We start from the raw sequence: 21,632 nt of genomic DNA on the forward strand, positions 1-21,632 counted from the left end.
TAAATAGTATTAATATGCATTTTTCTCATTCGGTGAAGCAGTTATTGACAGAAGACAAATCATTTTTTTCCTTATGAGGATGACAAACTTACAAATTCCATGTAAATTAGGCTTCCACACAAATTAGGCTTCCAGGTGCAGGTGTTTTTTTTGTTTGTTTGTTTGTTTTTAATTCTTAAATTTCAGCCTGGCTAAATAAACACTACTCAAATTCGAACACTTTTCATTCATTCTTATTTGCTACAGGATGGGGGGGGGGCCGTAAAAACGGGATTACATTTTAAAAAGCATCTCTCATGATTTTAGTTAACATTTATTTCTTTTTATTTCTTTTACAAAAGGACTTACTGCCACCCTAAGGGTACATATAATTACTATACAAGACAGAACATTGAATATTCAATTTACCTGTTTTTCTGAGTGGAAAGTCATCTTTGGAATCATACATTCCCAGTACAGGATGATTGTACGTGCCTGATACTCCACTTTGTGGGGGAGAACTCTGGTCAAGTGAACTGTGCTGAGTTTTCCTACATAGTAAAAGTAGAAAGAGAAAGTGGAAACTTCAAAAAAGTTAAGTTTAAGTATTATCTTCTCTGATAATATTAAAGATCCTATATGGACATTCAAACCAGAGAATGCCCATTCATGACAGAGAGTGTTAGCCCTGGACATTGTGGTCAGACAAAAAGATGGAGTTACTCACCTTGTAACCCGAGTTCTTTGTGATGTGTTGCCATGTGGATGCTCAACTTTAGGTGGGCTTCCGGCCTTTGTTCAAAGATTTTTGATAACAGTGCACATTGGGGTTGGAAACGTGTCCTTCAGATCCTCATGCTTTGCAATGAGGCTATATAGGACTGTGAAGGTAAATCAACCTCAGTTTCTTTCCAGATAAGAAACTCCAAGGAGGGCAGCTAGTGGAACATACATAGACACACACATCTGGAAGAACTTCACGTACTGCACAAAGTGAGTAACCTCTCTTCTTTGAGCAGTATGTCCCCCTGTAGGTGCTCCATTTCAGGGGACTTCTAAATAGTACCTGCTTTAAGAAGGTGGGAGATTCAGAACAGAGTCCAGCACTTTATCCAACCCAGCAGTGTGAACCAAAGCATAGTGGCTGGAAAAAGCATGCACTACAGTTCACATTGTACCTCTCAGATACAGACATTGATTGTAATCTAGTAGAATGTGCAGTCACTCATAAGGAAAGCTGAGCATCAGGCAAGTCATTCAGGTAATCATGCATACAAATATTCACTCAATCTCTGTATGAACACAGTGGACCCTAGAGATACCTGCAATAGAAATAAGTTTAAGGAACATCCTGAACGCCCTGGTTCCATCCAAGTAAAGGCTAACGTATTTTTAACACCTAGCGTACGGTAGATGGCTGCCTGTGTACCTTAGGAAAGAAAACTGGATGGTGAATGGATACTAAATGAAACTCCTATAGACTCGACATCACTGGGAAGTGCCTGATATGATGACTATAGGGGGATTTTGGATTAACTGGATTCCTGCACAAACACTGAAGGCTACCACCACTTATGACAAGCCAGTTGAAGTAGGGAAACAAAAGATAATTCCTACATAATAGAGGTGGGCAGCTACATTCACCACCACTTTGAGAAAACCCCTGAGGCAGAAGAAAGGTTGAATGGTAGGACCGGTATTGGTGATTACTGTGATCACATGTGGAAGAAAAAAATCTTTTGAGAGGGATGAATTAGTATATGCAAGTAGGAGGAATCCTTGAGGAACAGAGTCACAAATTAGTCTATGGACTGACTTCTGGAGAGAATTATAGCTGCTAGGGACACCATGCTGTGTTTCAGATCTCTAACATGTTTGTTCATTTGTTTATGATCCAGTATTTGGCCAGCAACTTTTTTTTTCTTGTAACAGAAAATACCTTGAATAGAACCATTTTTCCTCCGTTGAAGTGGAACTTGTTCTGTGGCCCCTAAACTTAGGAGTGACATAATTTCCTGTCTCAGCAACTGATTGTAAGAAGGGTCCCTGAAGAGAAGGTGAAACGGGGTGGAGGAGAGCAGAATGGATGCAAACTGAATCATATAGGCAGATTTAATGGCCTCCATTATACATCTAAAACTAAAACTACAGTCTCCTAGACGTGCTGCTAGACAGCAAAGCAGTATTCATACAGAGGAAGAGGTGAAATGGTACAGCTAAGAAACCCTCGTGACCAGGTGGTTTAGACTTTGAACTAAACCATCAAAACAGGTGTTTAGAAAATATTAATGACTGGACAAAGCAGCTTTCCTAGTCATTGTCTTCTTTTTAGAAATCTTGACATCTTAGCTGGTGGAGTTCATATGGTCCACAGAAAAAGTGAAAAAACCTGAGCAGGACAGGATTTTCAGCCAATTAAGTGTAAAATTTCCTTTTACTTCCGGCGTGTGTCCCCCCGAACATTGTCTTAAAGTTCTTTAGGATATGATGTGAGTCACCTGTGGAGCTTACAAAGAACCTGTGGCCATTAACTGAAGTCTGAAACAGCCCATTGTGCTTTCCATTGAAACTGGACGACCGAAGCCAGAAATTTTGACTCATCGTTGTGGTGGTGGAAAGAGACCAGACTGTAGTACTGTTTACATCAACTGAAGCTCAAGAGACTTCTTTACCAAAAGCAAACCCACATTTATTTTCTTGCTAAATTGAGCTCAGTGTTCCTATGGTAAATGATCAGTAAAGGCATTAAACCTCCCAATGCTCTGGTGCTCATAATTTGATCTCAGGGACTGGTGATTTGCTATCCTGAACTGTAACGTTGTCAAAGAGTAGCTTCTATGACCGAGAAGGTCCAGATGCTTCTGCCCCTGGTATAAGGGGTAGAATTTCAAACATGCTGTCCCCACCTTAACTGCATCAACCACCAGAGAATTTGGTGCCTGGTGTGAAGAAAAAACAAAACAAAACAAAAAAATGGAATTTATCACCAGGCTGTAATATTTTATTGGTACACACGCTTGTGGGGGTGTCACTGGTGGCCTTTCAGGTTCACCAGATGGTCTTGTCTGGCTCTTAAAGAGCTTAATCAATCAGCAGTGCCACCTGTGCTGACGTAGAAGGATGCAATATGTCCAGGAGCTTGTGATGTGAATCTGGAACCTCTTCCAGGAGAATATGTACACTATTCACCAGTCTCTTCAACAGGTCTTAAACTAAGAAAGGTCATCAGCTAACAACGGTACTGATAGGTACCACTGCCTCACCAGATGAAGAAAAGGGGATATCTGTAAGCGGGTGACCTTTTCTGACTTCACCTCTTGTTGCTCACAGGTCTCCATTGCTGATTCAGAGTGAGAGGGGAAAGGTAGACAGTGCTGGCAAAAGAGTTCTTATACTCCTTATGAAACAAAATTGGCACTCCTTGAAACTGCTGGTGGTACAGTGCTCATGGGTCCCAAAAAGGCCAACGAACAGGACTACAAGGCATGGGGGGAGGTAGCCATAGGAGACTGTCTCAAGTACTAACAGGAAGAAGACATGTATCCTGCCTTCTTTGCTTCTGCAGAGGAGAATAATATCTCCAAGTGAACTGGAGCATTTTGAACCAAAACAGAGTCTGAACGCTCTTTTACATATTGTGCATGAGGCAACAACTCTTCTTCCTGAGCATTGGGAAATGGGTGGCAGTGTGTGTGGTGGTGGGGGTCCTTACTATGGCATTGGTGGTCAATGACCTAGCACATCTTGATACTGACAGATGCAAAGTTATTACAAGAGGGAAGACTCAGGCACGTTTTGTAACATGATTTAGTATGGGCATCATAGCTGTTCTTGGTACTGTTGTGTGGGACATTGAGGAATGCTACTGAGGGTACTGCAGATTCTTATGAGGCCCATCTTACTATTATGGCCTCTGATTGTAGCAGTCTTTGATATCATGACCTTTACCACCAATATACAGGACTTCATGGAAATCTTGAAAGACTTCGCAGCATCCAAGATGCTTGGAGCCTCATTAGCAATCCTTCTGGGGCACGAGATCTGAGTCCTCTGAGGAAAGAGTCTCCATTCTGCTCCCCTAATTTACTTCCTTAGTCTGAGTGGGAAGCCCTCAGTACCACAATATTGATTAGAAGTATCTTGCTGATGGGGAATGTTGGAAGGCTGAAGTTTCCACATTGTTTTCACGTTGGAAGCTCTTGGCGACAGTGACCTTGACATACACAAGGCACATACAAAAGTAGACCATCTTGGTATGGGTGGATTTTCTACACCTTGTTCCAAAGCTGGTTTTAAGGGTTGCTCCATCATTAATAATCTATACTTAATTTGAATTCATTGGGGATACATGAGACTTCTGAGCAACAGATACATTGAGAATGCACAGCCCCAAAGAAAATTTCTTCTCTACAGGAGAGAGATCCAGATTAAAAAAAAACAACGAGGGAAGAAAATGAGAGACAACAAGAGAAAAAAATAACAAGAGAAAAAAAACCCAAAATAATGGGGTTGTGGTGGAAAGTACAACAGTTTCAACAACTATAAAGTGTCCTGGAAACCACTGAAGAATTAACACTATACACTATTCTAACCCGAGCGAGCAAGGGAGAGAGAGAATGGGCACACACTGAACTTACCAATTACAGCTGAGAGGGAAATGAAGGTGACCCATGCCCACAAACCTCTATTACTTCAGTATGGGGCACAAGAATGTGTAGGGTCAATGCACAGGCCAAAGAGGCAGTCCTACCGAACATATTTGATGAAAGGCAGAGGCTGCATGCACATCTGAAGTAAAGCACCTGCATGTACATTAGCTGAAGAATCTCTGTCCATTTTCCTACTTCTGTTCTAATGTTCTCATGCTTTGTTCCAGGTTCCTTTTTCCTGCACGCTGACCCAAAAGCATACTGAAGAGAAAATTTAAGAACTCAGGATATTGCAAGACTGCTAAGCACATGCTGAACATTCAGAATTAGAATGCTCCAGGAAAGTAGAGCTGAGGTTCAGCAAGGTCTTTAGCCAAGTTTTAGAGTATATGCCAAACTGGGCCTTACTTAGTGGGACTACTCAGACACTCAAAGTTAAGAACACATTTAAGCATGCTGCTTAAAGCTTGAGATAGTTGTAACTTCTTTGACTGATGATTCTTTGTAGAAGTAAAACCCAACTGGAGCACATACATGACTAAAAGTGGAAGAAAACAGGCACTTATGTTTGAATATACATTCAGTTCCTGTACCTGTGATAGGATCTCCTGCTGACAGAATGCATGAACCTGTGTATGTTTGACTACTCGCATATTAACACAATCATAAGTACACTTATTCAGAGACTTGTTAACCGACACATGGATGCATTCATAGTAAGCTTCCAGGTTTTCTTCCTTTTGCGGGGAAGCAACCACACATCTCAATTCCAACAAGACAGAAGTCTGAGAACTCCCTCAGAACATCTATCGGTCTGCTGCTAACTCTACAGAGTCCTGTCCCCATTACAATGAAACCAGCTGAGCTACCATAATAGCCCTGTTTAGTTTTAAAAGTTGTACAGTGCACAATATCATAACAAATGTTGAAAATAGCACGTGATGTTTCATTATCACAAGCTGACAATTATAGTACGGAAAGAACTTTAAAACAGATGAGAATGTACATGAAACATGAATGTATAACAGTTTGCAAAATGGCACAAAAGCATTTGCTGCATCTAAATATAGTCTAAATTTGTATTCCAAAAAACCCTCTGGACTAAAGTAATATTACGGAGAGTTACATTTTTGAAGAACTGACAGTTTCCTTCCTTCAGACTGACTTCAGTACCAGGCAAACTGATAAAAAAACCAGTAAAGAACAAAACTGTCAGACATACACGTGAACATAATTCATTGGGAAAGAATCAACACGGTATTTGTAAATAAAATCATGCCTCAACAATCTACTAGAATTATTTGAGGCAGGGGTCAACAAGCACATGGTCAAGGAGGATCCAGTGTATATAGCACACTTAGGTTTCAAGGAAGCCTTTGACAAGGTCCTTCTCCAAAGGCTCTTATGCAAAGTAAGCTGAAATGGGATAAGAGGAAAGGTCCTGTCATGGACTGGTAATGGATTAAAAGATAAGAAATAAACAACTAGTATAAATGGTCAATTATTTGAATGGAGAGGTAAATAGTGGTGCCCTCAATAGGTCTCTTCTGGGACTGCTCCTGTTCAACATATTCGTAAATTATCTGATACAATGGGTAAACAGTGAGGTGGCAAAATTTACTCCAGATAGTTAAGTACAAAACAGACTGAAGAGTTACAACGGGATCTCAAAAAACGGAGTGACCGGGCAACAAAATGGCAGATGAAATGTAATGTTGATAAATGCAAAGTATGCACTTTCATAAACAATCCCACCTACACATATAATATGATGCAGCTAAATTTGCTGTTACCCATGAGGAAATAGACCTGGAGTCACTATGGCACCAATGTGCAGTGGCAGTCAAAAAAGCAAACAGAATGTTGGGAAACATTAAGAAATGGGCAGAAAATAAGACAGAAAATATATTATCTCCATATAAAGCTATGGTACACCCATATCTTGAGTAAGGGATGAAGATGTGGTTGCCCCATGTCAAAAGAGATGGAAAGAGCCACAAGACGCAGAAAGAGCAACAAAAATTATTAGGCATATGGAATGACTTCACACAAGGAGACATTAGTAAGTCTTGGATTTTTCAGCCTGGAGAACAGACTACTAATGGGGAACATAACTGAAGTCTATAAAATCATAACTGGTGTACAGAAAGTACACCTGGAGGCGAAATTAACTCCTCACAACACAAGAACGGGGGTGGTCAGAAAATTAATTTAATAGGCAGCAGGTTTAAAACAAACAAAAGGAAGTATTACTTCACACAATGCATACACAACCTATGTAACTCTTTGCTGGAGGATGTTATGGAGGCCAAAACTACAGCAAGGTTAAAAAAAAGAACTAGATAAATTCATGGAGGATGTGTTCATCAATGGCTATTAATTAGGATGGGAAGGGATAGCATCACTAGACTCTGTATGCCAGAAACTGGGAACAAGTAACAAGGCATGGATCACTTGATGATTACTTGCTCTGTTCATTCCCTCAGGGGTACTTGGCACTGGCCACAGCTAAAAGATAAGATACTGGACCACATGGACATCTAGCTTTGACCCAGCATGGCTGGTCTTATGTTCATTTAATAAATCCTTTAGAATACAGCTGTACTCCAAAAAGCCATTGAAAATTGGCCCATTCTCAAATCAGTAGATGTTTTGTGTATTCAGAATCCTATCTCCTTATTTTAGTGACTAAAACAACTGACAGCTTTTTTATTCCTTTGAGCTCCACACAGCCAAGAAAGCTGAAAGGGAGAGCTGTACTCAGTTGTTTCTTGTGCATCAGCAAAATTCTAACATATTCGAAATCTCTTTGACGGTAACAAGGGTTCCACTAGTTTCACTCGTGATAAGGCAATTTTTGATACATGGGCAACCAGAAGTAGATTTCAACCGTTACTATACATTGCAAAAAGAGGAACCAGTTTGATTAGCATATTCCAGTTGGAGTTTGAAACTAAAGCAAAAGAAACCATTCCCTTTGTAAATTGCCCACATTTGATACTTAAGTCACTGATTCACAAACATGAAATCCTAAAATACCATTTTTACATATTCATATTTCAGAGTAACGCCTTCAGCATTAAAATTCTGGATCTCAATAAACCTGAAAAAGAATGAAGTAAATGATTGTTTGGCGGCATGTCAATTGTCTGTTCTGGAACCTATTACTTTTTAATTGGCTTGATTGTTCACAGCAGAGATGTCATGCCTCTTTTCTGTTAGAATTAATTTTGTGTATTAAATATAATTACTGCTCATTAGTTCATATCAAGAGTATACTTAAGTATTTAAATAAGTGACTTGGCAGCCTATGTTATCATATACATGTGCCAATAATTTGTTAATTTAAAAGGTCCTCCTCTTCCCTTCTGAAAGAATGGAGACTGAAAAAGGAGAGGTTACTCACCCTGTGCAGTAAGTGGAGTTTTTCAAGACCGGTGTTCCTATGGGTGCTTCACTTCAGATGGTTGTACATTCCAGCACCAGCAATCCCAGACTTCAGGTAGCAGCACCCTCGTCGGTCAATGGGAGCAGTAGGAATCTCACAGCTCCCATGCTCTTTCATACAGTGTGTGCATCAGCCTAGCCATCCAGCTCCTTCTGCACCACAGAGTCTTTACTGTGAATGTTAAAGTAGAGGGCACGAGGGAGGGCACTGGGGCACCTACGGGGACAGGCATCTCAAAGAACTCCAGTTACTCTACAAGGTGAACAAACCTTAGTCTTCCTTAGCTACGTCTACACTAGCCCCAAACTTCGAAATGGTCACGCAAATGGCCATTTTGAAGTTTACTAATGAAGTGCTGAAATGCATATTCAGCGCTTCATTAGCATGCGGGCAGCCGCAGCACTTCAAAATTGATGCGCCGCGTGGCTCGTCCCAACAGGGCTCCTTTTCGAAAGGACCCCGCCTACTTCGAAGTCCCCTTATTCCCATCAGCTCATAGGAATAAAGGGGGCTTTGAAGTAGGTGGGGTCCTTTCAAAAAGGAGCCCCGTCGGGATGAGCCGCGTCAATTTCGAAGTGCTGAAGCCGCCCGCATGCTAATGAAGCACCGAATATGCATTTCAGTGCTTCATTAGTAAACTTCAAAATGGCCATTTGCGTGGCCATTTTGAAGTTTGGGGCTAGTGTAGACACAGCCCTTGAGTGCTGTCCCTGTGGGTGCACTACTTCAGATGACTGCACAGCAGAGTCCCTCTGAGGACTGAAGTAACTTTAGATTTGTTTGAGTCCCTGACAAAAGTATTCTAAGGCCCGATAATGCATCAGCTCTGAGGTCTTCTCTAACTGTACAGTATTTGGTGAATGTGCAGACAGAAGCCTTACAGACTTCTAATAATGGAATGCTATGGAGGTAGACCTGAACCTCGTGGTGCATGCCCCATTATGTTCCAGCAGATCAATATACCCGATGTGACAGCACATTTGAACGCATGTGAAAATCCATTTTGATAGTCTCTTGTTGATATGGAGTCCCCCTCTGAACACTTCGAGACAGAGATTAGGAAATTTCCCAAAGGGCTTAAGTTCTTTTCAGGTAGAAAGGAAGAGCTCTTCTCACATTCAAAGTGTGTAGGGCAGCCTCCGTTGGGTTACTGCGAGGCTTATGGTAAAATGTTAGGGGTAAATACATTGATTCAAATGGAACACAGAGGCTATTTTTGGCAAAAAATTTTGGATGTGGACATTATATGCAGGGCATCAGCCATGAGCGCTTCTCTCTCTAACCCTTTTGGTAGAGATAATGGAGACCAGGAATGAGACTTTCACCAGTAAGTGGTTTGAATGGTGGTCTGGTGAGACCTGCAAAGTTCCATCAAATTTCTGTGGACAAAATGGCCATAAAATGGACTCTGTTCAAGCTCATCATTAAATCAGTGCTTTTCAGCTCCTGTAGGTATTCTAAGATTAATGGTAGTGTTCTGATTTACAAGTCAAATGTCTTCCATCAGTTGGAGAACCTCTTCCATTTTTGAAGGCATGTGTTTCTTAGTCAGTTTCCTGCTGTTCTGTAACAGGTATTTCACTTGTTCCATGCAGGTCACTTCATTGCTACAGAACCATCCAGGAACCGAGCCTATAGGTGGAGTATCTCCATGTTTGGCTGGTGGGTGCAGCCATTGTGTTCAGACAGCTGATCTGGCTGAGGGAAAACTCATGGGGCGCATGTCATCCGGCAGAGTAGTTAAGGGTACCATGCCTATCTGAGCCAGGCTGGTACTAGCAGGATAAATTCGGCCCTGTCTTTTTTTAGTTCATGTTGCATGCACGCTATCCCTAGCATCCGTGGAAATGTGTATGTAAATGGAGCCTCCCATTTGATGGGATAAGCACCCTCCAGCAATCATGGTTCTAGTCTCAGTTTGAAAGTAACAACGTGCACTTTCGATTCACCCAGGAGGCTAAGAGTTTGATGGCTGGAGTGCCCCATCACCTGAAGAATGAACTGAGGACCTCTGTTCATGGTAGCGAGCAAAATATCTGCTGTGTCCCAGCAGACTGGCAGCTAACATGCCAAGATGGTGATGTGGTGTTGTATGAGCGAGTTCCACAGTTCACAGCATCTGTACATAGGGAGTGTGAGCAAGTTCAGCCTTACCTGCTGCTGTAAAACATGCAGGCAATGCTGTCTGTCAGAACCTGACTAGATTTGTCCTATGTCTGCGGGAGGAAATGTCTGCCAGCTTTGCAAACTGCTTGTAGTTCAAGCAGACTAGTGCGTGGGTAGGTCTCTCCTACAGCACATTTGGTTTATAAGGTCTTTTGACCCATGTGGGCTCCGCATCCTATTAGTGATGTGTTGTGATGATTACAGTTGTCAGGGTTTCCTGCTGGGAAGGGACACCTGTACAGACACTTGGTGGCTTTGTCTACCACTGCAGTGAATTCAGAGGTTTGTTGGACATGTGAGACATGTGTCAGTTGTGTTTGGCTGGTATGTATAACATGCTTAGCCAGCCTTGACAGCATCACATATGTAGTCTGGTGTGTCATACAACGAATACTGTGGCCACCATATTTCCTAGTGGTTGTAGGTCAGTGCAAGTACATCTGTATTTGTGAAATGAGGGTCATGTCTATAAACCTGGCCAGGGTAATATTACCTTGGTTTCTGTGGCACTGAGATGCACCCCTATGAAGTCCAGTTGTCGGACTAGGATAAATGTTTATTTCCACTCGTTTCTCTGTAGGCCCAAGTTCTACAACAGAGTGATAGTTGTCTAGACTGCATCCACTGTGACTGTGAAGGGTAAGTCCTCAGCCTTTGTCTGGAGCGCCTCTGTGCCTGGAGCCATGATGGCTGGCACATTCCCACAGCCATGGCAGTTGTGTCTGTGATGTCCAATTATGGCTGGAGTAACAGTTTGGCTACAAGCCTCATTTATGAGGGCATGGAATTATGCCTTGTTTCTCCTCTGGCAATTTGGATGTGACTATGATATGACAGCTGTACAACTGTCATAGCATTTGGCCAAAAGTGCTGAATTACTGGTCACTCAAAATTGAGGGGTGCCTGATGAGTACATTTTGTACCCACACAGATCATGTCCTTTTTCTTGAGGCATAGGTTTCAACTGTGCCTATTTACTGCTGTGGTTCACAGTCTTGAATAGTGTGCAGTGGGAGGCAGGTACATGAACTGGAGATCAGCCCCTTTGGATAATACATGCTAATTTCTATCTGCTCTGTTACAATGTTGAACTGAAGCTGGTGTAGGCCAGAGTGTTTATGCAGGGTTCAAGATGGCATCATTAATGGGTAACAACTCTTTCAGGTAGAGGCTAGGTTTATTTTTTGAACCAGCTTGTGCTGGTTTCTCTACCTCCTACACCAAGACATCCTCAGTTTGTGCTACTCCTTTGAACAGTTCTTGGAACTGTTTCAGTGCATCCACTTAGGTAGCTGGTGGGGGCACAACTGCCTTATCTGGGAAGGATGACACCCTTTTGTGAGCAGATGTGCCTTTGCTTTTACCTGTCTCTGGGTTCTCTCTACATTCTTGTGCCTGTGACTGCTGTGGTGTAGGGAGCACAAGGTAGGAACACAACTCACATCTCAGTGCAGTAGAAGGTCCGAACTGATGTTCCCTATATGAGCTCCAAGGCTCCCATTGTAATAAGAAGCCCATGGAAGAGTCCATCCAGAGTAATCCATACCATGGATTGCTCTTATGATGATCTGGACCCATAGGGCTCCATGATGGCTGATGGCTTCTTGATAACAAGTATTGTGAGGATGTGCAAGAGTGTCCTGTAGTGACCCCCCCCCCCCCTCCCCATTCAAAAATCTCACCATGTGCCGGGGACTGTAAACTCCAGTGGAACCTGTTAGCCGGTGGGGGACTCTCCACATTATGAATAAGTGACTGCGGTGATGAGGAGATTTACAAGTCACTCTCGTGCAGCTGAGACTGTGATGGTGCAGTTTGCAGGGAAACTGTTGCTGCATGTGCTGTCCTAAATGCAACGGGGTTACTACTGACTGATGGTGGTTTTGGTTCACAGTAGTCAGCACTGGCTCAGCTTTGTCTATCAGTGCCAAGTGATAATGCAATGCCAGAAGGGATGGATACCTGAGTGGTATGAAGATTGGCCTTGTAAACCCAGGGTTGTGAGTTCAATGCTTGAGGACTTCGTTCAGGGGTCTGGGGCAAACAGATTAAAAAAACATCTATCATAAAAGGTGCTTGGCTCAGCTGTGAGTGCAGGGAACAGGACTTGACCTCAGAAAGTTCCTTCCAGAGCTATGAGGTGCTGGGGAAGGGGAGGTACAAGGGGAAAAGAGTTAGTATTTTAAACAAGCCTTACCGAAGGCACAGGAACAAACCATCCCACTGCACAGTAAGAAATGTAAACATGGTAGGCAACCAGCCTGGCTTAACAGGGAAATCCTTAGTCACAGCTTAAACTCAAAAAGGATGCATACAAGAAATGGAAACATGGACAGCTGACTGAGGAGGAGTATAAACATACGGCTGGAGAATGCCAGGAAGTAATCAGGAAAGCAAAAGCACAACTGGAACTGCAGCTGCCAACGGATGTGAAGAGTAACAACAAGAGTTTCTACAGGCATGTTAACAAATGGGTTATCAGTGAAGGTGTGGGGCCATTACTGGATGAGGGAGGTAACCTACTGATAGATGATGTAGAAAAAGCTGAAATATTCAATGCTTTTTTTGCCTCAGTCTTCACGGACAAACTCAACTTCCACATGATGGTCCTAGACCATACAGTATGGGAAGGTGGAGGGCAGCCATCTGTGGGGAAGGAACAAGTTCTGAGCTATCTAGAAAAACCTAGATTTACACAAATCCATGGGTCTGGATTTAATGCACCCAAAGGTACAGAGGGAATTGGCAGAGATCATTGCTGAACCTTTAGCCATTATCTTTGAAGACTCTTGGAGATCAGGGGAGATACCGGATGACTAGAAAAAGGCAAACGTAGTGCCCATTTTTAAAAAAGGAAAGAAGGACAATCCAGGGAACTATAGCCCGTCAGCCTTACCTCAATCCCTGGGAAAATAATGGAGGGAATCCTCAAGGAATCCATTCTGGAGCACTTGGAAGAGGGGAAAGTGATCAAAAGTAGCCAACATGGATTCACCAGGGGCAAGTCCTGCCTGACTAATCTGATTAGCTTCTATGATGAGGTAACAAGCTCTGTGGATGTGGGGAAGTCAGTGGATGTGATATACCTTGACTTCAGCAAGGCTTGAGATATGGTCTCCCACAACATTCTTGTCCATAAAGTTAAGGAAATATGGATTGGATCCCTGGACTATAAGATGGATAGAAAGCTGGCTTGATGGTCAGGCCCAAAAGGTAGTGGTCAATGGCTCAATATCTGGACAGCGACCAGTTTCAAGTGGAGTGCTGCAAGGCTCAGTTCTGGAGCCGGTATTGTTCAACATCTTTATTAATAACTTGGATGAGGGACTGGATTGCACCCTCAGCAAGTTTGCCAGTGACACAAAACTAGGGGGAGACGTAGATACATTGGAAGGTAGAGAGAGAATCCAGAGTGACCTGGATAAATTGGAGGACTGGGCCAAAAGAAATCTGATGCAGTTTTACAAGGAGAAGTGTAGAGTCCTGCACCTGGGGTGGAAGAATCTCAAGCATTGTTACAGGCTCAGCAGCAGTATGATGGAAAGGGACCTAGGGCTTATGGTGGATGAAAGGCTGGATACGAGTAAACAGTGTGCCCTTGTAGCCAAGAAGGCTAACGGCATGCTAGGGTGCATTAGGAGGAGCATTTCAAGCAGATCTAGAGAAGTAGTTATTCCCCTCTATTTGGCACTGGTAAGGCAACATCTTGAATACTGTGTCCAGTTTTGGGACCCCCCAGTAGATAAAGGATGTGGACGTGCTGGAGCAGGTTCAGCAGTGGGCAACAAAAATGATTAAGGGGCTGGAGCACAAGACCTATGAGGAGAGGCTGAGGGATCTGGGCTTGTTTAGTTTAGAGAAGAGAAGACTTAGGGGTGATTTAATAGCAGCCTTCAACTTCCTGAAGGGGAGCTCTAAAGAGGAGGGTGAGAAACTGTTCTCAGTGGTGTCAGATGACAGAACAAGGAGTAATGGTCTGAAGTTGAAGAGGGAGAGGTGTAGGTTAGATGTTAGGAAAAACTACTTCACCAGGAGGGTGGTGAAGCATTGGAATGCGTTGTCTAGAGAGGCAGTGGATTCTCCATCCCTTGAGGTTTTTAAGTCCCAGCTTGACAAGGTCCTGGCTGTAATGACTTAGTGGGGGTTGATCCTGCTTGAAGCAGGGGGCTGGACTAAATGACCTCTTGACTAAGATGATTAGGGGCTTGGAAAGGGTCCCATATGGGGAGAGGCTAGAGAGACTAGGACTTTTCAGTTTGGAAAAAAGGCGATTGAGGGGCGATATGATAGAGGTATATAAAATCATGAATGGTGTGGAGAAAGTGAATATAGAAAAATTATTTACCTTTTCCCATAATACAAGAACTAGGGGACACCAAATGAAATTGATGGGTAGTAGGTTCAAAACTAATAAAAGGAAACTTTTCTTCACACAGCGCACAGTCAACCTGTGGAACTCCTTGCCCGAGGAGGCTGTGAAGGCCAGGACTCTATTAGGGTTTAAAAAAGAGCTTGATAAATTTTTGCAGGTTAGGTCCATAAATGGCTATTAGCCAGGGATAAAGTATGGTGCCCCAGCCTTCATAACAAGGGCAGGAGATGGATGGCAGGAGATAAATCACTTGATCATTGTCTTCTGTTCTCCTTCTCTGGGGCACCTGGCATTGGCCACCGTCGGCAGATGGGATGCTGGGCTTGATGGACCTTTGGTCTGACCCAGTATGGCCATTCTTATGCTCTTATGCTCTTCCAGCCCTATGATTCTGTGAGGTGTTCAACTGCAATTTTTGTAGTGGTGAGCTCAATGCCATGGCAAAGTAAGTATCAGAAGGGTAGCCATGCTAGTCTATACCAGCAAACACAAGAAGTCCTGTGGCACCTTATAGGCAACAGATTTTTGGAGCATAAACTTTTGTGGGCAGTGGAATGAATCTGACAGTGCCTTGATGCTGATTCTCTTTTGCTTGAACCTTGGAGATGCCAGAGGTGTTTGGAGCTCTGTAAGTCCTTCTCCAAGAACAAGATGGTTTTGGAAGAAGTCACTTAGCAGGAGACCACCTCTGGTTTTGTGAGCTGTCTGCAAAGATGTGTGAGCCATCTTTTTTGGTTTCCCAGAGGAAATATCACTTGTGTTCCCTTGAGGCGTGCCTAGACAGGCAGTTTGTTTCTCCAGCTATGTCTGTGGAGACTTCTCCAAGAGGATCCTATTTCATCTTAGATCCCTGTACAGCAGGGCTCTGGCTTTCAGGTTGCTGTAGAGGGGGCATTTCCAGAGAATATGTCCCTGCCCCCAAGCAGCACACACATTATGAGTGCCCATCTGAAATGAACATGGCATTATGGCAGGAGTCACCATGTTTAATGACTGAGGATCCTAGCATCTTGTCTCACAACCATCCTTTAAGGAGAGGTAGTTTAACAAACTATTTTTTTTAAATTAACACTCACTCCATGTATCTATGTAATTATTATCCAAAGGGGACTTTTGAACTGTTTTAGGGAGAAGTGTGACACTCCCTCTTGCGCTCTGCCAACAGCTCAAGATGGTTGAGAAGAAAGTGGAAGGGTTCTCCATGCACTGTATGAGGCACAAATGGCACTGCGAGATACCTACTGTTTAGGTCAAGGTAGACACTGCCATCTTAAACCTCTGATAATGGTGCCTGGATTCGTCCCTCACTGAACTGGAGCACCCAAAGGGCACCACTCAAACTAGCCTTCTGGATGAAGCATCAACAGGTAAAGAACTCAAAAATAGAGTCCTACATGTAAAAAGGAATATTTATTTACTAGGGCTGTCAATCTATTAATCACAGTTTTAATCACACTGTTGAACTATAAAAGCATGCCAATTTAAATTGATCATAAATATTTTGGATTTTTAACTTTTTCAAATATATTGATTTCTGTTACAATACATTCTTTCAAAGTTGATAAAACTTGTTTACAACAAACATTAAATTTGTTATTGAACTCCTTGGCAGAGAATTTCGACCTCCTGCTCTGCAGTTGTAACCCCTTTCTGCATATATTGTGTCTAAGGGCAGTTTCAGATCAGGAGCCCAGCATAGGTTGTTTACTTAAAGAACACTTTCACTGCAGATTTGGCTCAATGCAAAACATGTACCAATACAAGATTTCTAGGGTAGCTAGATCTGCCTTCCAAAATTTGAGAAGGACAAAATGAATTATAGGCTCTCATAAGTTGTAAAGGAGTAACACTGGTTCAGAAACCAGAGACTCCAAACCACATAAAGTAAAATGTATCTTCTGTTGGTGGCATCTGACTCAAACACTGGAAATAAATATGTGCAGGTCCACATGCCTCGGGATAGTTGTCGAGCAGCATTCTGCATCAGCCTGAAAGCACGTTGCCCTGGATGGATAGCTGGAGCATGAACAGACATGAAAATATTTATCATATCTAGCATGTAAATTCCTTGCAACACCGACAACAGTGCCATGAAAACACCTCTTCTCAGCTTCAGATGACACTATAAATAAGAAGCAGGCAGTATTACCTTTTGTACAAACTTGCATGTCTTAGCGATTACCTGAACAAAAAAGTAGGATTCTGTAGATGTGTGGACACAAAAGTTTTGTATTGTTTTGTTTAAGTGCAGGTGTACAACAAAAAACATCTGTGCATTACACTTTCATTATAGTACTTATGAGTTTAAATGACCTATACTATTTTTTATTTTTGCAGTGAAAATATTTGTATTAAAAATTATAGTGAACACTATACAGTTTGTTTTATGTATTGTAACTGAAACAATGTATTCGAAAATGTAGAAAACACCCACAAATATTTTAAGAGGTTGTTCTATTAACAGTGTGATTACAACTGATTAATCAGGATTTCTTTATTCTCATGATTAATAGTGATTAATTTTTTTCAACTGTTTGACAGCCCTATTATTTAGGTTCAAGAGGAGGAACTATTGTTCTAGGAAGGCAGTGAATAACACTGCTGCTCTCTCCTTTATAACAAGGAGTTTGCAACTTCCACTATGAAGTTTAACTACACATTTAAATACTGGTTTCTTACTAAAACCTAGAAAAACCATCTTCGCAACTTATATCACACAAACACTGGCTAGCTCTTAAATACTGGTGCAGCTTCCTCATTTGAAACATTTATTCCAAAGACAAAATAGAACTTTTTCAACTGAAAAAAAAAAACAAAACTGCAGAAAGTATTTAACATTTCCTGACCACCTATATTAAACGATCATCCTTCTAGAAAAGGGTGACTGGGACTACCTAACTGACAGAGAACTCTTGTCACACGTATGTTAAATTTGGTCTTAAACAGATTATTAACGAGAGGTCTCTCTCTCATTTCTAATGTTCAATATTGAATCAAAGAACAAAAAATGTACATTTCTGCAGCTTATAGCGAATAAGTTAAGGAGTGCATTTCAGCCACTTTGTACATGACTGTAAAAGGATTTTCATATCATACATACATAACTAGGTATTAGACCTGAGAGGAGTTCTGAAATCCCAGAATCTGGAAGGCTAGTTTAAAACTACTGGTTAATTAAAAGTGTATGGGTGGGAAATGTTATTTTTGTTTTATTTGCTGTTGTCATTCTACTGAATCATATAATCTGACATTTTGTAATTCATTGTCCTTAACTGTCCTAAAGTGAAATTATTTGACACCAATGAGGGGCTTCTGCCTATTTTGGCCAAATGCCTTAGTTTTTCAGGTCTCTTTGGCTGGTGTTACTTGGCCCTGTACCCTTTGCATGATCCCCACAAAAGGCAGTGGCCTGGAGTACGCCCATGGGGGCCTGTGTGACTCAGACAGGCCCAGTACCTCTAGACAGCAGCCCACTGAATGAAGTAACAGGTAGTCTGAAGGCTCCTGGGTGCAAATAGGGATGGCCACAAAACCTGGGGATTCCAGTTCTCGAGGGATTGCTGGGGCCTCCAGATCTACCCACCTTTCTTTAGTCCTCTACGTCAGCAGCGTAAAGTAGGATCTCATCACTTGCTGCAGACAACAGCAAATCTGATCTGGCAAGCCACTTAAATGTGTAGGTAAAGGGATGAGGGCATGAAAATGTTGCGTGTCCTGTCTGCTGACGGCAACTGGACTAGCAAAGAGGATCAAAGAAAGGATTTGCAATTTCAGAAATATTAATCAGCACAATGCATTTTACCAGATCACCTGCATTCTGTACTTCAGAACAATTTGAAGAACGTAACAAGCTCTCGGCATGTGCTGTAACGAAGGTATAAGAAGAAGAAAAAAAAATGTACTGAAAAGCCTTGTTAACTAACATGCTGCACTACCATGGCCCTTTGATGTCACACTTTAGACTACATTTAAGACTCTGATCTTTAAATCAGTGAAGGATGCTGGTTTTTATATGCACAAGCAACAAAGGGTGTGAAAGCTTCCTTTCAGTCCTTAACAGGATGCACTTTTGTAACACATGGGAGGAGGGGGATGGATATCAAGGTTATGCACAAAAATTTCCTCAGGCCCCAGGATCAAAGTGAGCTGCACTTCTGGGATTAAAATGTTCACTTTTTAACCTTGATTCTGTAACTGCCCTAATGCAAATTTGGCATAATACAATTAAGGCATTTCAAGCTAATAGGAATCTGAGATTGCTGCTGTTCAGTACTCAAAGTTACAAAATGTCTCAGTGATTCATGTAATTGAACAGAACACTAAAAAATAAATTACATGAATAAAAGAGAAATGAACAGCATGACCACAGACAAATGTATATAGGAAGGCATATCCTGTCAGGACCAAAGACCCACGAGCATTGCACACACACACACACCAGGCCATTACTGCCTCCTGTTTCAAAATCAAGTTCTCTTTAAAAGAATAAAATAATCCCTGGTTATTCATTTAGTGGGTCACCAACAATTTCCACATAAATCACCCACACCTCACTTCAGTATACAGAAAAGCTTGTACTGATACCATGCAGTTAGACAATCATGATTAGCACACAACTAATTTTTAAAAGACATATTCCCCCTTCACCACCTCATCATGCCACATGGGATAGAATTAAATGTTTTTCAAGTACCTTAACCGTGATTTCCATGCTTCAACAAGTGTGCATTTCTTTTGAGTTTTACCTTTAACTGTGAGATTCTGGAATCTGTAATAATTGTTTTAGGTACAAGTGTACCACCCTTGAAATGTTTTTACTGATACATCTCTGATATGGGCTCAACTTTAACTTCACTTCAATTACTTTTATTGGATTCTTTTCTCTCACTCTCTCTCTCTCTTTTTTTTCCGTTAATTTCCAGCATCATTAAGACAGACAGTGATGGGAATATGCCACTCTGTAGGACTCTGGAGCAGCACAAACCAGCCAGAGAATATTAGTCAGCTTTTTTTCAACTCCTGACCTCTGCATTCATCTGCACCCACACTGGTTCCTTTACACCCTCTGCATACACACCCTCCTCCCTTCAGCCCTGCCCCCGACATTCTCCTGCACAAGAACACACACATGCACAAGTTTATTCAAAGAAACAGAACAAACAGTTGTAGTGCAACCAGTATGTGTGGCCAGGTAGTACGTCTTGCAGAGTTACTGAAAAAGCTTTGAGCTGGGTGAAATCCATTCTTCCACCATTCTGGGAGGCTGAATGAGAATGCGGTGAGGATCGTCTTTCAAGTTCTCTCCTCCTCCGCAGTATTGACTAAGTAGTCTCAGTCAGTGGAAATGTTCCAGGTGGAAGAACTCTGCCACCGTGCGGCTCTCATTCACCTTCCCGCTAATCTTTTCCATCCATGTGTGGAATAAATTTTATGTGCAACAAGATACGTGTGAATGCACGTCACCAGTAGAGAAAAATCTAGCCGTGGCGCTCTCCTAATCATCTGGCCAACACTGGAATCTCTCCTGAATGGCGACACAGGTGCACAGCTTATAGGGAACACTGTCTATCATCACTCCAAAACAGTGGCTAATATTTCTTACTGTGGTGCACTTATTATCCTCATTTGGATAAGAATGATCTTCCTCTTTACCTGGAGTTTTATCTAGCTTCAATCACTGATATCACTCCTGAAATGAAGGCCGAGCACAAGCATCTGTGGGAAGACTGGTGATTAAGCCAAGGCTTAAGAAATCTTTTTCTGATATGAACAGTATCACTAGTGCTCTTTCTCCCCTAAATTACCCCCTCAGGAATTTTCTCCCAGCAATAGCTAATATTCCGATGTGTGAGCTAATTCTTATAGCTAATCAGCAGCTGTGTTGAAACTGTCTGAATGTGCTGACTGAAAAGCAATTTTGAGATTTACTTTTCGCATTCTACTGTCTGGTCTGATGGCAGGAAAGCTCCCGGAAGGGATTCCCTCTCCTCCTTTCACAGAAAAAGGTGATGAATAACTGTTGGCAGTATGACGTTCAGGTGTCAGTCCCCAGCATACGTGAAATATTACCCAAGAGTATACCCCAGCAGCCCACCATGTAAAAAGCAACTTTGTTATCCATCTTCTCACAGAATCATAGGGCTGGAGGGGACCTCAAGAGGCCATCTAGTCCAGCCCCCTGCTTCAAGCAGGATCAACCCCCACTAAGTCATTACAGCCAGGACCTTGTCAAGCTGGGACTTATAAACCTCAAGGGATGGAGAATCTACCACCTCTCTAGGCAACGCATTCCAGTGCTTCACCATTCTCCTGGTGAAGTAGTTTTTCCTAACATCTAACCTACACCTCCCCCTCTTCAACTTCAGACCATTACTCCTTGTTCTGTCACCTGACACCACTGAGAACAGTTTCTCACCCTCCTTTTTAGAGTCCCCCTTCAGGAAGTTGAAGGCTGCTATTAAATCACCCTTAAGTCTTCTCTTCTGTAAACTAAACAAGCCCAAACCCCTCAGCCTGTCCTCATAGGTCTTGTGCTCCAGCCCCTTAACCATTTTTGTTGCCCTCCGCTCAACCTGCTCCAGCAAATCAACATCCTTTTTATACTGGACACAATATTCAAGATGTGGCCTCACCAGTGCCAAATGCAGGGGAATAACTACTTCTCTAGATCTGCTCAAAATGCTCCTCCTAACGCACCCTAGTATGCCATTAGCCTTCTTGGCTATAAGGGCACACTGTTTACTTATGTCCAGGCTTTCATCCACCATAACCCCTAGGTTAACAAACATGCAGACAGGGGGGATCCAGTGGACATAATATACTTAGATTTCCAGAAAGCCTTTGACAAGGTCCCTCACCAAAGGCTCTTATGTAAATTAGGTGGTCATGGGATAGGAGGAAAGATCCTTTCATGGATTGGAAACTGGTTAAAAGACAGGAAACAAAGGATTGGAATAAATGATAAATTTTCACAATGGAGGGGGGTACCTAGTGGTGTTCCCCAAGGGTCAGTCCTGGG

The 21,632-nt window shown here is 42.3% G+C and overlaps 1 protein-coding gene across 9 annotated transcripts in view; it reads right to left on the reverse strand.

The window, feature by feature from the left end:
- Positions 1 to 21,632, reverse strand: part of HDAC4 (histone deacetylase 4) — a 325,988-nt gene that overhangs the window by 112,254 nt on the left and 192,102 nt on the right. For all 9 annotated transcript variants that reach the window (XM_075000715.1, XM_075000713.1, XM_075000714.1 and 6 more), the window contains exon 7: positions 409 to 530. In XM_075000715.1, coding sequence (XP_074856816.1) covers positions 409 to 530 — 122 coding nt within the window. The remainder of the gene's footprint in view (positions 1 to 408; positions 531 to 21,632) is intronic.

Source organism: Carettochelys insculpta, chromosome 8 (assembly GCF_033958435.1).
Source record: "Carettochelys insculpta isolate YL-2023 chromosome 8, ASM3395843v1, whole genome shotgun sequence".
NCBI lineage: Eukaryota > Metazoa > Chordata > Testudines > Carettochelyidae > Carettochelys > Carettochelys insculpta.